General features: G+C 35.2%; 2 protein-coding genes across 3 annotated transcripts in view; one reads left to right on the forward strand and one right to left on the reverse strand.

Annotated features, from left to right (window-relative positions):
- LOC142343148 (peptidyl-prolyl cis-trans isomerase-like) overlaps positions 1–15,180 on the forward strand; it is a 615,561-nt gene that overhangs the window by 525,187 nt on the left and 75,194 nt on the right. The window lies entirely within an intron of this gene.
- LOC142342358 (glutathione S-transferase C-terminal domain-containing protein-like) lies at positions 1,328–3,151 on the reverse strand. Its single transcript, XM_075393658.1, has one exon. The coding sequence runs from the start codon at positions 3,121–3,123 to the stop codon at positions 1,414–1,416; it is 1,710 nt and encodes a 569-aa protein (XP_075249773.1). The 5' UTR covers positions 3,124–3,151; the 3' UTR covers positions 1,328–1,413.

Here is a 15,180-nt window from a genome sequence, read left to right on the forward strand (position 1 = left end):
TAAAAATAAAACCGAAGGTGGTAACTCGAGACTGCTTATTAGAACTTCCATTCCTCTACATGTTAACGCAGAGATCTGAAAATTAAAGTTAGAAAGTTGATGCTACAAGGAAATTGAAACTTTTTTTGAAGGTGCACGAGCTGGCTGCTATTGTGGTTGTCGAAAACAGCTCTCCACATCTTCCGGACTGTAGCCCAGAACCATGCCTCCTTCCAACAACCAAGGCACCGATTGAATAGCCACATTGTCCTTCCACTTATAAAATATTCTACCTTCTCTGGTCCATGCAGATTCAACCCGAAAATCACTTTTCAATAGACTTAAGAACTTCGAACGGGATTGCGTCAAATCTTCGAAAACTTTGATGTTCTTCAAACTTTCAATCTCCATGAGACTTTTTTTTTCAGCATCGCTACCTTCTTGATCCTTCTTCAAATCTCAAAATAATTGGTCTGTCTCCTCGCCTGCTGGGTAATCGATGGGCAATTGAGATATCTCGTTCAACAATACTGGCTCCAATCATCCTGCCCAAGTCCACAACTTTTTTCATAGATGTCTCTGCATCCTCGGCCATAACTTGTTATTGTCGCTTGTCCTTGTCTCTTTTATTCCAAAGATCTTGATATTCTCTCGTCTGTTTCGAGCAGTTCTGTCTCCGATAGGGTATTGAGGTTTATCATCGTCTCCGAATTTTGTACTTCAAGCATTATCTCACTTCTCAGTTCCTCCTTCAGTTCCTTTTTTTAAATCCGCCAAAGCATCTGACACCATTTCTGTTATTGAGGGTTGAATTTGATTGTTCAGTTCGGAAATTAGTTGAGGAATTGCTTTCTTCACCGCATCTGATAGAAGTACTGCAAGTTTCTCTAACACTTCACTCTGCAGGTTCTCTTCCATAGGTCTCAATACATCCTCGCTTGTTGTCTTTCTCTGTGACTGGTGTCATTGTCTCTGATGGTGTCATGTCCAGATAGCGTAAATTTGGAAGTTGTTTTTGATTTTCCACTGCATCGGCCCATTCACTATTTTGCATGCCTCGCAGGCTCATCCCTATTTAATAAGTTTATCACAACAATTAGGCTGAATTTAAACCTCCATTTCTCGCTCTCTCGAAAACAAAATAACCTCTCTTTCTCCGCTCCACTCTTCAAATTATAGTTCAGCAGTAAACCCACTACAGATTCTAAAAACGCGGTATTTTCTGTTTGAAACTGAAAAAATTACTGATTAAAAAGACACGCCTAATCATCACTCTTCGAGTGGTAAACAGACACCCGACTCTTCGTGTCGAAAAACAAAACCACAACTCCTTTAGTAATAAAAACAGTTTAGTAATAAAAACAATACTTCCTTTGATTTGTAGAAAGCCATGATTACAACTATCATTCCAGAGACATTAAAAACAAGGTCATTTCATAGCAAGTCGTATGGCGAGGCAATGATTAAATTATTTTTAGGTGAGCAACTTTCAGGTACGAGCTTTGTCATTACTGTATATTTATAGCCCAGGTCTTTAGCTTCTTCTAAGCGATCCCAATCAACGAAGTTCATGCAGTCATTTCGTTGTTGCACATTAGTCGAATTATCCGCACCTTTTGTCAGGAGATAAAATTCTTCCGTTTTGACGTCATTAGATTTGAAATAAGTACTGCGTGGGTACTGAAAATTTTCCGCAAATCGAATATTGCCATAACAACAAGGGCAAATAACAAACGATGCCCGCTTTTTATAACACATTGACAAAACCAGATCGGTGGATGGCCCACATGCATGCAACGAAACGCCTATGTCAAAATGACCTTCGAATTGTTCAATACTACAATGCAACATAGTGACATTTCTGAGCAGTCCACTTTTTAACCTTTTTTGTGCTTCGTGAAGAGACTCCAGCTTGTTATCAAGAAGAATAATTTCACAATCTGGTAGCAAGTATGCAAGTAATAAACCAACATGACCTCCCCCAGAGCAGAAATCGACAATAATACTTCCCGGTTTACTGACTAGTTGACAAGCCGCTACAATATTTAAAATTTGCTCACGTTTCCGTTCTGCTCGCTTTTCCGGGACAAATTTTGACACATCAGCAAAATCAGCTAAATCACTCCATACAAAACTGTCCATCCAATGCAGATTCGGATGTGGCTGACTGTTCGGGTTTCCCAAAGTTCTCTTAGAAATTGATATTAGATCCGTTTTCGTTAGACCACGCGGAAGCCAGCGTCCTTGATTTACTTGATCTGGATTTCTCACAAAATTTACATCTGTTTTCGGAATGAAAAAATTGAATTGCAGATCTTCCTGCTTAAAATCCAAGGCCTTTTCAAGATCAGAAATATCAGTGCCTGTCCGTTCCAGCAACTTACGAAATTTCAGCAACATCAAAACCATCCAGCGGTGCAGTTCTCGGTAAGAGGATAGCTTGAAATAGCCCAGGCTACAAATTCGGGTTAGATAAGCAAATAGTAATAAATCAATAATCGTTGCATCGACACCCGAGCAAAAAATATTTGGCACTAAATTTAATTCTAAAATCGATTTGCACGACTCAGAATTCAGAAACCAATTCGAGTCAAATTTTTCAGTTTCTGAGTCAAAATCCCTATACAAAAAAGTTTTTGATTGTTTGATTAGCTTCTTCGCAAGCCCTGCAGCATTAAATATTGTGGCTGGTTCCGAAAATCTTTGATTTATTCTTTCCATTAGAGCCACCAGTTGAGGCAAATTATTAGTGCACTCGTGGGAAAATTCACTCAGTATCATTGGAAATTCGTTTTCAAAAGTAAATCTCCAGTCACACAGTGACTCGTAACTCTTTAGAAGATTAGATTTAAACCCCATCAGTGAGTATGACAATTCTGGGTCAATATCAATTGATTTTTGAAGAATAATTCGGCAACAAATACATAATCCCGAATGAAAAATATTTTCATTTGCTTCTATCAGAACGGGAACCTTCAAAAGCTGAAATTTATCAACTTCTCGTGATTCGTCAGTACTCAATTCAAACTCGGAGTTAAGAAAAGCAGACAGAAATTTAATTACATCCGAACGAGCATCAAAACTTTTGCTGAGAAGCAACTGGCAATTTAGCTTGGAGGAATTTAAAAGCAAATTATTTTGCATATTACCTGAAAGTAACAGTAAATTGATTAAAACAACTAGCGGGCCACCTTATAGAAATAAGATCAAAAGATAAGGTGACGAATCAATTTATTTGTTGATTTAAAGTCAATCCAGAAACCAACGTTTTCCAAATCTAGTGGCAGAAGCTTCAATGATTTACTACCGTTGGGTAAATGAAGCTTTACGGATTTGAGCAAAACACAAACCTTCAAATGAAAAAATATAAGTCACATGAGAGGTGTAATCGGAAAAAGGTTCTGTTACCAAAACGGTCCAGCAAATATTCTGCATAGACGGGAACGTTTACAAAAGTTGCTTTGAATCAATGTGGCTCGAAATTAATGAACCTCTGAAAGATAAATGTTTGGTGAATATTTCGTACAATCCGAGTAAAAATCTTTCCGATTTTTTCTTGAACGAGTTGAGTGCTGAAGTATCTAATGCATATTCCTTCACAGACAATCTTCTTCTATTTGGAGACTACAACATTGACCAATTCAATGAAAAAGAGAAAGAAATACTTGATAACTTTACATCTGATCTGGCACTTAACCCAACAAATGTGGACACTCCCACTCGCATCAGCAAAACTAATCAGTCCCTTATCGATCACTGCTTCATGACAAACCAAATTGCAGAATGGAAAGTTTGATTGCCGCCCATTGAGGTTGACCACAATATCATATTTTATCAGACTAATTTAGAAATGATAGGGAGGAACGAAGATACATATTTCTTTAGAAGGAACATGAAATTATTTTCGGGGGAGAAATTCAACAGAGACTTGGCTTTTGCGGACTGGCGACCTATGCATCAAGAAGAAAATTGTGATGAAATGTTTACAAAATTTAATGAAATTTTTCAAAGTATACTTGATCAACATGCACCTATACAGATCTGTGATTCTTCAATAAAACAAAACAAAAAAAGTGATAAACCATGCATATCCAAGGAACTCAAAAAAATAAATAGCAGAAAAAACGTCATATGTACAATCAATACAAATTCTCTCAAAACTACGATGTTTTTGACGAGTTCAAAAAAGCCGTAACCTAGTGAATCGAAAACTACGAGATGCATATCACAAATATTCTGTTAATTTTTTTAAGCAATATGAAACATCGAAGCAGAAAAGGAATTTCATCAATAAAAAATTAGGAAACCACAAACAAGGTATTAATGTGTCTGAAATTGAAATAGACGGAACCAAGACCGTTGACAAAAATGCAATCTGCAATGCATTTAATAAATCTTTTGCGGAAATGGTCAAATATTCTGGTGATTTCGTTCCTCTCAATATCCATAGGTTGGCCCACTTTTCTGAGAAATTCAATTTTCGAGTATTGACTTTAAAAGAAATCTACAAAACCATTGATATTTTAGAAAACAGTGAATCACCGGGTCCAGGATTTGTCCATGCGAGGGCTTTAAAGGCGGCGAAGTACGCAATTGGTACCAATCTGCAATCTACTTTTAATGAATGTATTCAGAAAAGTTTCTCTCCAACTGTTCTAAGACATGCATATGTCACACCAATTCACAAAAAAGGATGAACAACCGAAGTGTGCAACTATCGATCAATTTCAGTCACACCAACTTTGCTAAGTTTTTTGAGAAGCTTCTCCTTTTCCAAATGATGGATCACATTAACAAAAAACAATCTATTGAATAAAGAGCAATTTGGATTCCAAAACAAAAAATCTTCAACAGATGCAGTATTGTTTTTCACTGAGACAGTAGTAGAAAACCATTAAAAAATGCAAAACACTGCAGCAATTTTCTTAGACCTTGCAAAAACATTCAATTCAATTTCGCACAAAATACTTCTTAAAAAAGCAGAGTCCTTCAACTTCTCTGAGCCTGCAGTTGATTTATTGAGATCTCCTCTCGAAGAAAGATCAAAATGCGTCAAAATGGGCATCGAGGTCTCAGAACACATTTTCGTCAATCACGGAGTACCGCAAGGAACAGTATTAGGACCCCTTATTTTTCTTTTATACGTTAACCATTTTTCAGAAAAAATCAAAGGTGACTTTGAGCTTGTTCAATTTGCAGACGATAGTAGTATTTTATGTCGATATAAACAGGGGAGAAACAATTACAAGACAAATTGAAAATATTTTACTGAAAACGGATAATTATTTGAAAGAAAATCAACTCACTTTGAATGCTGATAAAAGAGAACTACTTTATTTTTCTACCAGGGACGATTTAGAACCAAAAGTTACTTTTAATGGAAATCTAATAAAATCTGTTGAGAGTTGTTGTTATCTAAGAACACACTTTGACTCAAAATTGACTTTTGAAGCACATCTAAATGTAGTTTTAAAGAAAATGGCGGCCGCCATTCGCTCACTATATCTTGTAAGAAACCATATACCTTTGGAAGTAAGGTTGCAAATTTTCAAATCTTTAGTCTTGTCTCATCTGTCATTCAGTGGAGTTTATTTACAAACCTTGTCAGCGAAAAATGTACAGCGTATAAATTGATAGATTAATTGGGGCATAAAGGTGTGTTATATGCATCGTAAAATCGATCATTGTCGTGATATCCTTCTCAAATCGATTGTCCTACCAGCTGAATTAATTATTTCAAAGTTTAGTATATTGAAACTCCACCCAGACTTGAATCAGAGGATATTATCAGAAACATTTAAAAAATGTGCAAACCGCCTACAGTTAAATCAGAACAAACGGACAATACAGCTGAGAATAAGAACGCAAAAGTATACTAAGCAGAGTAAAAGATCTTTGATTTTGAAGAGCATACAAAAATGGAATAAGTTACCTTCTAACGTAAGAGCGACGGAGAACAAATTTTTTTTCAAAAGAAATATAACAGAGTTTTTGCAACGTCAGCATGAAAGTGTTCCAATAGATAGACAGTAAGGATAATTCGTGTCTTATTTTTTTATATTGTAGAAGGAACAGCTCAATGGCTAACATCAATTGATAACCAGAAGTTTGATGTATAATTTTGATTATTTCAATAAATATTCGTGATTATTCTGAAGGCATGTAAACTTTATTCTTTCGGTTATATTATTAATTTACATGTTTGGAAAAGAAGAGAGCAATTAAAAAGATCAGCCAGTTAAAAAGAGTTTGTTGAACGTCTTCGAACCATGCGTTATGGTCTGGTTCAGGAAAAAATTTCAGTACTACTATCAAAAATGATGATCTTAAAATTCTAGAAGAAGACAATTTATTGTTTAGCACTGTAATCGTTGAAGCGGACGCTATCAATGCTGAAGTGTACAATTAAAACTATAAATCACAACAAAATTAAGTCAAATAAAAAACTCAGCAGTGAGGTTTTAAAGATTAAACTAGTCGAAACTCACGCCACGAAAGACATTCAGAATTATTCACGCTATCATGAATTTGATCGAACGTAGCTCTATTAAATTTTTTGATTACAATGTTGCTAGTTTTGAAATCTCTGAGTTGTTTTGGCAGTGAATTCCATTTTTGGCTGTAGCATGGAAAAAGACTCGTCTAGCAAAGAAGCTGATCTGTGATCATGGAATTGTTTTTTGAGTACGTTCTTATATGGAGTATTTTGCACTTGGTGAAATCAGTGTCGCATTGAATGCCTTTCTCTCGCCTGATACATTATCTGAGTTAAAAAAAAGAAAAATAATAAATTCTCTCGTCAATCCCGATCACCTGTTTTTTAACTCTTAAGCGCCGATACAATCTAGAATTTGAGCGGAAGAACACTTTTTTAAAGCCCCACTTCAGCTGCTTTTCTAGAAAAGACATCATAGGTTTATTGATGTGCCGAATAAATAAAGCGGAATAATTGAGATGTGACAAAACAATTGAATTTAACAAAATTTCTGAGCTTGATATGAGAAGCTGAGTTCCAATTGAGTCTATAGTTTTTATCCCCTGGGCCATCTTCTTTAACGTTTGTTTAACACGATTCATGAAACCAGGACTGCTATCAATAGTTAGTCCCAAATGTTTACATTCCTTAGACTTATTATTTACTTTGTTATCTACTAATATTATGTCCTGGGTATTGTTTCATTGATCATTTTGTTTGCTGAATTAAACTAACAGTAGTTTGCTAAATTATGTATGTTTAATTCCAGGGAATTTTTTGTTTAATATTTTCGTGTATGTTAGAAGCAAAAACTAGGCAATCATCAGCATACTGTATCATTGTTACATTAGAATCAATTGATTTACAAAGATAGTTTTCATATAATTTGAACAAGAGAGGTCCCAATACGGATCCTTTGTGTACACCTCTGAAAATTTTTTTCCAGATGGAGTAAATTGTATCTAATTGTATTCGTTGAAGTCTGTTAGAAAGAAAGTTTTTTATAAGGTTCTCTGCATCACTATCAAAGCCAATTAGATTTAATTTTTCCATTAGGATAACATGAGATATGTAATCAAATGTCTTTGAGAGATACAAAATTGCGGTTTTGACTACCTTGTCTGAGTCAATACTTTCACAAACTGATTCTATAAAAGATAACAAAGCATCGGCTGTGGAAACACCTTTTCGAAAAATAAATTGAAGCGGATTCATAAATTCAATTTTTTGTACAAGATTCGTTGTTTGTTGATGTAGAATTGGCTCAAAATTTTCGAAAATGCACTTGTGATTGGTATTGTGCGGTAGCTGGTTGCGTCGATTGTGGCAACTTTTTGCAGATAAGGCTGATTTCCGCTCTTTCAATGCAGTCGGACCTAATCACTTGTTGCAACCCAGCTCCCTGACAAAATCATGAACTATTTTTTTGTGTAAGAAATTCAAAATTGAAAGGTTTGGCATGTTTGTTTTGGTTATTTTTGTTGGTGTGTCGCTGTACCTTATTGTTCCTAAAAAATTACCAAGAATAGAAAAAGTATTATTAAGAAAGTCTGCAATTTCAAATTCGTTAGTTATTAGGTCTTCAAACTAATTTCGCAACGCAGTAACACTAGTGAAATTATTTTGCTTCCCTCTAACTGAATTGTTGAATTTCCAGCGTTTTTTCTCAGTGTCCAGAGATTTTTGTTATAAAAAACCCAAATGGGAGACGTTTTGTTTTTCTGGTATGTCCTAAGTGCCTTTTCTCTTTTGCGTAATTCTGTTTTATGTTCTTCATCAAACCATTCAGTTTTCAGCATCTTCTGATGTTTGCGATTCCAATTTTTTTAATTGGAACGTGAGTTTTGAGTGCATTGCTATCATTTGAAATTAATATGTTAAACATTATGAGAACATCATTGCAGTGATAAATGAAGTGCCACGGGAAAAAATGACAGGGTCTTAACGAAATCTTTTGCATTGTACTGTTTCTTGTCGAAAAGTAATATACTTTTTGCTTTGCCTTTATGAATTTGATATCAGTTACAACAAAAGATGCTTAATGATCTGATTTGAATGGCGTATCAGAAGTACATTGCTTGTTTTCTTTCATGCTTACGGTCAAAATGTAATCAATATTCTGAAATTCTTGATAGTCCTGTGGGTTCATGTACGTCAAAAATTTGTAGACCGTCATTTGCTATCCAAATTGTTTTTCACATTTTTGTTTAGACAATTGAGGTTAAAGTCACCCAGTACATGTACAATGTTACATTGTCCAAGAGCACAGTCTAAGTTGTATGTTACTTCGTCTAAAAATTATTCTTGATGTTGTCTTGACGGATTGTAAGTCAGGTTGATAATTGTTTTTCGAAAAGTTCAGAAAAAGGAAAAATTTTTTGCACATTCAACCCAAACTGACTCAAAAACATTTTTGTCAAACTTCATTAAATCAGATCTTTTTTGGTACTAGTATCTTTGGAACAAATAGGGCCACACCTCCACCTTTCTTTTCTTATCTTTTTGAAAGCGGTCTTTTCAGAATGGTGCATGAGTAATTCCAAAGCTTAGAGAAATCATTTCCAGTTAACCAAGTTCCACGTAGTCCAATAATTATGTTTTGCCCCAAACCCTGGAGGAGAAATTCCAATGAGATTTTTTTCCGAACAATACTTTGTGCGTTCCTTAACGTTTTAGAGCGTTTTTTGTTTTTGCGAAAATAGATTCGTGAGAAACTGATGAATTTGATTCTGTCACCACATAGCAAAAGAATAATTGCAATAAGTTTTGCCTGAGTCAACTTAGTTTGACTACAGATAACCTGTGACACTACATTCACAAATAATATTATTTTTTGCCTTGCAGTTATGCTGAAATACAAGAGCATGAAGCATGTTGCTAAAAAAGGAAGAACTTATCCAAGGTACGTTACCAGACATATAATTTTTTTTTAAAAAAATGAAATATATCATTTTGGCTAGGTCTTTGTGTTTGTCTGTTCTGTTTTTGATCAAATTGATATAACACAGTCGCCTATTTCAGCATTTGTTAGGTCGTCTATTATCAGGTTGTGGCCAAGAGACTTTACAATAGCTCTAACACCGTTTTCAGAGGGATTGAGGCCATCTGTGTGAATATAGTCATAATTGTTTTGAAACTAGCCATTCAAATAACTCAGGTTAAGTTTTGTGTTTGACAGGTCCTTAACTTTTGAAATTAAACTGCATGGTTGCTTGTTGAATTTCTTGACACTAACAATACTTTATTTTCTGAAGGCACTAAGCGGTAACAGAGTGCAGATTGATTTCATCTATTGTGCGAACTTGTGAGCACATGTAAAAATATAAAACTTTTTCTTATGCCGTAATTGATTCGTTAATGTCGAATTTAGCCGACAGACAATCATCGGTTCCAATTAGAACTGTTAATTGTCTCACTTTTTTTTCTCTGGTGTTTGCAGTTCTCGCAAGTAGTCCTGAGATACTATGACCACCAGGGATGCTAGTTTTAAAAATTTAACTCGGGGTTGTCGCTTTTTTCAAACATTCTGTCAGATCCGTAAGAGTTCTTCGTAGATAATAATTTTTTTCTTGTTGAGCTTGCAAGAGACTGTATTCGTTTTTCTCAGACAAAATGATAACGGCGTTCAGACTTAGCAACATGCTTAAAAAACAAAGGTTAAAGTAATATCAAAACGAACTAACCAATCTCTAGATTGTTTGCTCTTGTTGTAACTGTTTGCTCTTGTTGTGAGACATTTTGCTCTTGTTGCGGGACAGTTTGCTCTTGTTGTGAGACTATTTGTTCTTCCTGTGAGACGGTTTGGTCTGGTTTTGATTTTTTGCTTTTGTTGCCTATGTTGTTGCTGGGCAACAAGAGCAAACAAATTACTCTTGTTTACTTTTTTGCCATTTAACTTGAATGGAAAATTCTTCATATTTTCCTCAATTAGAATCAAAATAAAAATGACATTTTTACATTTATACATTTAAGGTCTGGTTTTAAAGCTTGTTATCAACAAATCAATCAATTCATTTCAAAGCCAAAAAATTACCGTATTACATTCAGTATTCAGTAAGAACAAAATACTGATTTCTCATGTGAGGAAAAACTTCAAACAATTTAGCCAAAATGTTATATTTGAACTAATATTTGAGTGGCAACTCCCTTGTTATAAAAATCCCAATTGGGAGACCTTTTGTTTTTTTGGTATGTCCTAAGTGCCTTTTCTCTTCTTCATAATTCTGTTTTAAATTCCTCGTCAAACCATTCAGTTATCAGCATTTTCTTATTTTTGCGATTTTGAAAATTTTTACAATTGGAGCGTGAGTTCCGAGTGCATTGTTAACAATTGATATGAATATATTAAACATTACGAAAACATCATTGCAGTGATAAATGAAGTGCTTCGAGAAAGTGACAGGGTCTTAACAAAATCTTTCGCATTGTACTGTTCCTTGTCGAAACGGAAAATACATTTCGCTTTGCGTTATATCAATTTGATATCAATTACAATAAGGGATGCTAAATGATCTGATTTGAATGGCGCATCAAAGGTATAATACTTGTTATTTTTCTATTGTTTCGGTCAAAATGTAATCAATACGTTATTCTGAATTTTCTGCTGGTCTTGTGGGTTCAAGTACCTCAACAAATTGTAGACTGTAAGGTGTTATGATGCTTTTCAAATCGTTCTTCTCAATTTTGTTTAAACAATAGAGATTAAAGCCACCAATTATATGTGCAATGTTGTATTGTCCAAAAGAGTAGTCTAAGTTGTATGTCGTTGCCTCTAAAAATTTTTCTTGAGGGTGTCTTGAGGGATTGTACGTCAGCTTGATAAGTGTTTTTCAAAATTTTTTGAAAATTTTTTTTGTTCAACCCAAATCATATCTTGTTTTGTTGCCTTTGGAACAAATAGGGCCGCACCTCCCCCTTCTTTGTATCCTTTTGAAAGCGAACATTTCGGAATAGTGCTTGAATTTTTCCAAAGCTTATAGCAATCATTTCTAGCTAACCAAGTTTCACTTAGTTCAATAAATATGTTTTGCCCGAAATCCTGGAGAAGAAATTTCAATGAGATTTTTTTCGAACAATACTTTGCGCGTTCTAGCGAAAAACTTTAATGTTTTAGAAAGTTTTTTTTGTTATTGCTAAAATAGATTCGTGAAAAACTGATGATCTTGTGTTTGACTCCACATCACCACATAGCAAAAGAAAAATCGCAATAGGTTTTGCCTGAGTCAACTTAATTTGACTCCAGATAACTTGTGACACTTTATTCAGAAATAATATTGTTTTTCTCCTTGCAGTTATGATGATATATAAGAGCATCAAGCTTCTGCTAAAAAAAGGAAGGACTGATCCAAAAGGCACGTTACTAGACATATAATTTAAAAAAATTTAAATACATCATTTTGGCTAGGTCTTGGTGTTTGTCTATTCTGTTATTGGGCAAACTGATATAACACAGTCGCCTATTTCAGCATTTAAATTCATCAGGTTATTGCGAAGAGACTTTACAACTCAAGTAGTCCTGAAATACTATCACCCTATGAGGTACTAGTTTTTCAAATTGCTTTTTTCAACCATTCTTTCAGACCCGTAACAGTTCTTCGTAGATAATAAATTTTTTCCTGTTGAGCTTGCAGGAGACTGTATTCGTTTTACTCAGACAGAATGATAATGGCGTTCAAACTTAGCAACATGCTTAAAAAAACAAAGGTTAAAGTTTTATCAAAATGAACCAACCAATCTCTAGAGTTTTTGCTCTTGTTGTAACTGTTTGCTCTTGTTGTGAGACTTTTTGCTCTTGTTGTGAGACTATTTGTTCTTCTTGAGAGACGTTTTGGTGTTGTTTTGACTCTTTGCTTTTGTTGCCTATGTTGTTGCTGGGCAACCAAAATCAAACAATTTGCTCTTTTTACTTTTGTTTCCATTTCACATGAAGGAAAAGTTCTTCATATTTTCCTCAAATAGAATCAATATAAAATGAAATTTTTACATTTATACCTAACCTCTGGTTTTAAAGCTTGTTATCTACAATTCAATCAATCAATTTCGCGGCCGAAAAGTTACGGGATTAATGATATTAGTTTTCCATCCCTTTGTTGAATGGTTCTTTCTATCTCGTATATAAGTTTTGGAGCAAAAAGAAAAAATACTGAATTCTCATGTAAGAAAGAACTTTAAAAATTTTTGCCAAATTGTTATATTTGAACGAAGATTTGAGTGGCGACTTCGTCCCCCAAAACTCGTCGCGTTTGCTCAATTGCAAATTTAGCTTGCTGAAGTAATTGATATCAATAGGGATAAAGTTTTACAACCGGCTACACACGTCAAGCATATCTCAATCAAAAATTATCTTGAGTATGCAACCAACCAGGCGTTATAGACTTCGCAACCGGCCAGGTTCATTGGGCCTGCTAAAATAAAAAAAAATGGTAAGCCCCTTCGGCCCGTTCTGTCAATACAAGGTTGCAGTTACGAGAACCTGAATAAATTTCTCTTCTTTTTTCCAGAGGTTACCAGATGCAAATAATGAAACTAACTCGGAAGATGCCAGAATCGCTTTAGAGTCTAACAAATTGAATGAAGATGAGCTTATGGTATCGCTCGATGTTAAAAGTTTGTACACCAATGTACCGGCTGAGGAGGCAATTGAAATTTCGTTTTAAGAACTGTACTCCAGTGACGAGGTTCCTGAGGTTCCGAGGTCAGCTATGAAGGGTCTTTTGAGACTAGCTGTAACGAATGTTCGCTTTAAGTCTAAAAAATGTGGTATACTCAATCGGACGGTTTTGCAATGGGAGGTAATCTTGGCAAATTTATGGATGAAGCCCTATATTTGAAATATACTTGCAGGAATCAAATAAAAGAAGGGAAAACAAAATTGCTCAAATGAAGGGAATGTGCAATGTACAATGACTGTAACCGATGCGTTACTTTCCGATGGAAAGGAGTCGAGTGCAAATCATGCAAAAACTGGTTTCGTGCAAAGTGTCAAAATATCACTGACACGGAGTATAAGAACATGCAGGAAATTGTATGGATTTGTTCCTGTTTTGCAGAAAATGTACAAAAGACACACAGGAAATGAAATTACTCAAGAAGTATGTTGATGACATAGTGTGAAATGTCCAGGGGAACCCTCTGGATTACCTTGAGAATGCAAGTTCTCTTCACGAAAACTTTCAAATCAATCCTGAGACACCCAACGGCAGTGGGGACATGGCATTCCTAAAATATGAAAAACAGCTGTCATTGGCATCAAAAATTGACCTAAACCAGCATAGTTTATAATTTCGGTGGCTGTGCATCGTTACGTCATAGGAAAAATGTGATTCAAGGGACTGTGCATAGGATTTTCAATGCAACCAGGGACTGGCAATCCTTTGATATAGCTCTTAAGAAAAATCAAGAGATCTGGACTGAAAATCAGTATCCAACAGAATGGTCATCCAGTATTGTTAATGAGATGTTGGATAAAATAGTCACGAAGGAAAAAGTTTAACAAATCAAAAAGAAACGAACAAAATCTAAAATGATTAAAAAACTTAACAAAAATTAGCGCAAGCCGAAGGTTTTTGTTCAATACAGAGGAAACATCAGTAGTAAGTAAAAACTGTCTCAATAGAGGGGGGTTTAACCTACGATACTTAAACATGGGATAACAGGGGTTATCCTAGACGGAAAGGGATTAACTTTCATTCTTTACAGATGTGATTATGTAAGACTATTTCCAAAGCGGCAAACTTGTTTTCGGTCAAACGGCCAACTTTGTTCTAAATTCAATTTCGTTCCAATAAGAGCTGCAAGTGAACAATTTATTGAAACAGATTTTAGCACCCATAAACACAAAATTTACACGGTTAGGAATTCAAAAGGCTCAGTTTAGGCAGTTAGGTACAAGTTTATTGTCTGCGCGCAACTTTAAATGCTGGTTCTTTTTCATAATCGCTACTACTTTCACTGCACTCATTAGCTTCAGTATTATTGAATGGGTTAGGGGAGGAAGAGCTGGAGCTGGTGGTAGCATCAAAGTCTACAAAATCATCGCTATCAATATCTTCGTCGTTAATAATACTAGTCATTGCAAATCCCGGGTCAGGTGTTTCCCATTCTTCCGGGTTTTCACTTGTTGTTGTATCCGGCACAACAAAACTATTATTATGGTCCCAGTTTGGACACGAATCTAGAAGAAGGTGAGCATAATTTTCCACATTTTCGTAGTCCCACTCTACTTCCTTTCTATCCCAAGAAAAATCTTCGACTCGGCTCGGCAGTGATCAATTTTATAGTGGCCAAATGGTAGTGTTTAAATTCCCCCGTTCAAAATGTGGCGTTTATTATCAAAGGCAGAGAGACATATTTTATTTGTTGAAACCGTTTTTAGAACATGCTTTTCCGAAACAATCCTTGTATTTTCAGCGTGTACTACCAATCACAAGTGTATTATTGTAGTCTGCATGTCGAAGCAAATTTTGGGCTGCTCTGGTTATTCCTTTGGCGGACAGTTTTTGGTTACCTATGAAAAAAGCAGTCAAATCATGACAATCATACAAGGTTAGATGTTAATTTGTGAGTTTTTTCTTGAATCATTAAACGTAAAATATACTCACCAGCGGAAGTTATGCTGTACAGCTTTGGATTCAGGCATATAAACTCTTTATTATAATCCCCTGCAAATTCGTCTATGAAATTTAAGACGACGCGGTTATTTTTTTCGCTGTACAGTTTGTGATCTG

This window comes from Convolutriloba macropyga, chromosome 7, assembly GCF_964194025.1.
Source record: "Convolutriloba macropyga chromosome 7, txConMacr16.3, whole genome shotgun sequence".
NCBI lineage: Eukaryota > Metazoa > Xenacoelomorpha > Acoela > Convolutidae > Convolutriloba > Convolutriloba macropyga.

What these genes read in the sequence shown, in the direction of transcription:
- LOC142342358 (XM_075393658.1), bottom strand. Translation starts at nt 3,123, where the DNA reads ATGCAAAATAATTTGCTTTTAAATTCCTCCAAGCTAAATTGCCAGTTG.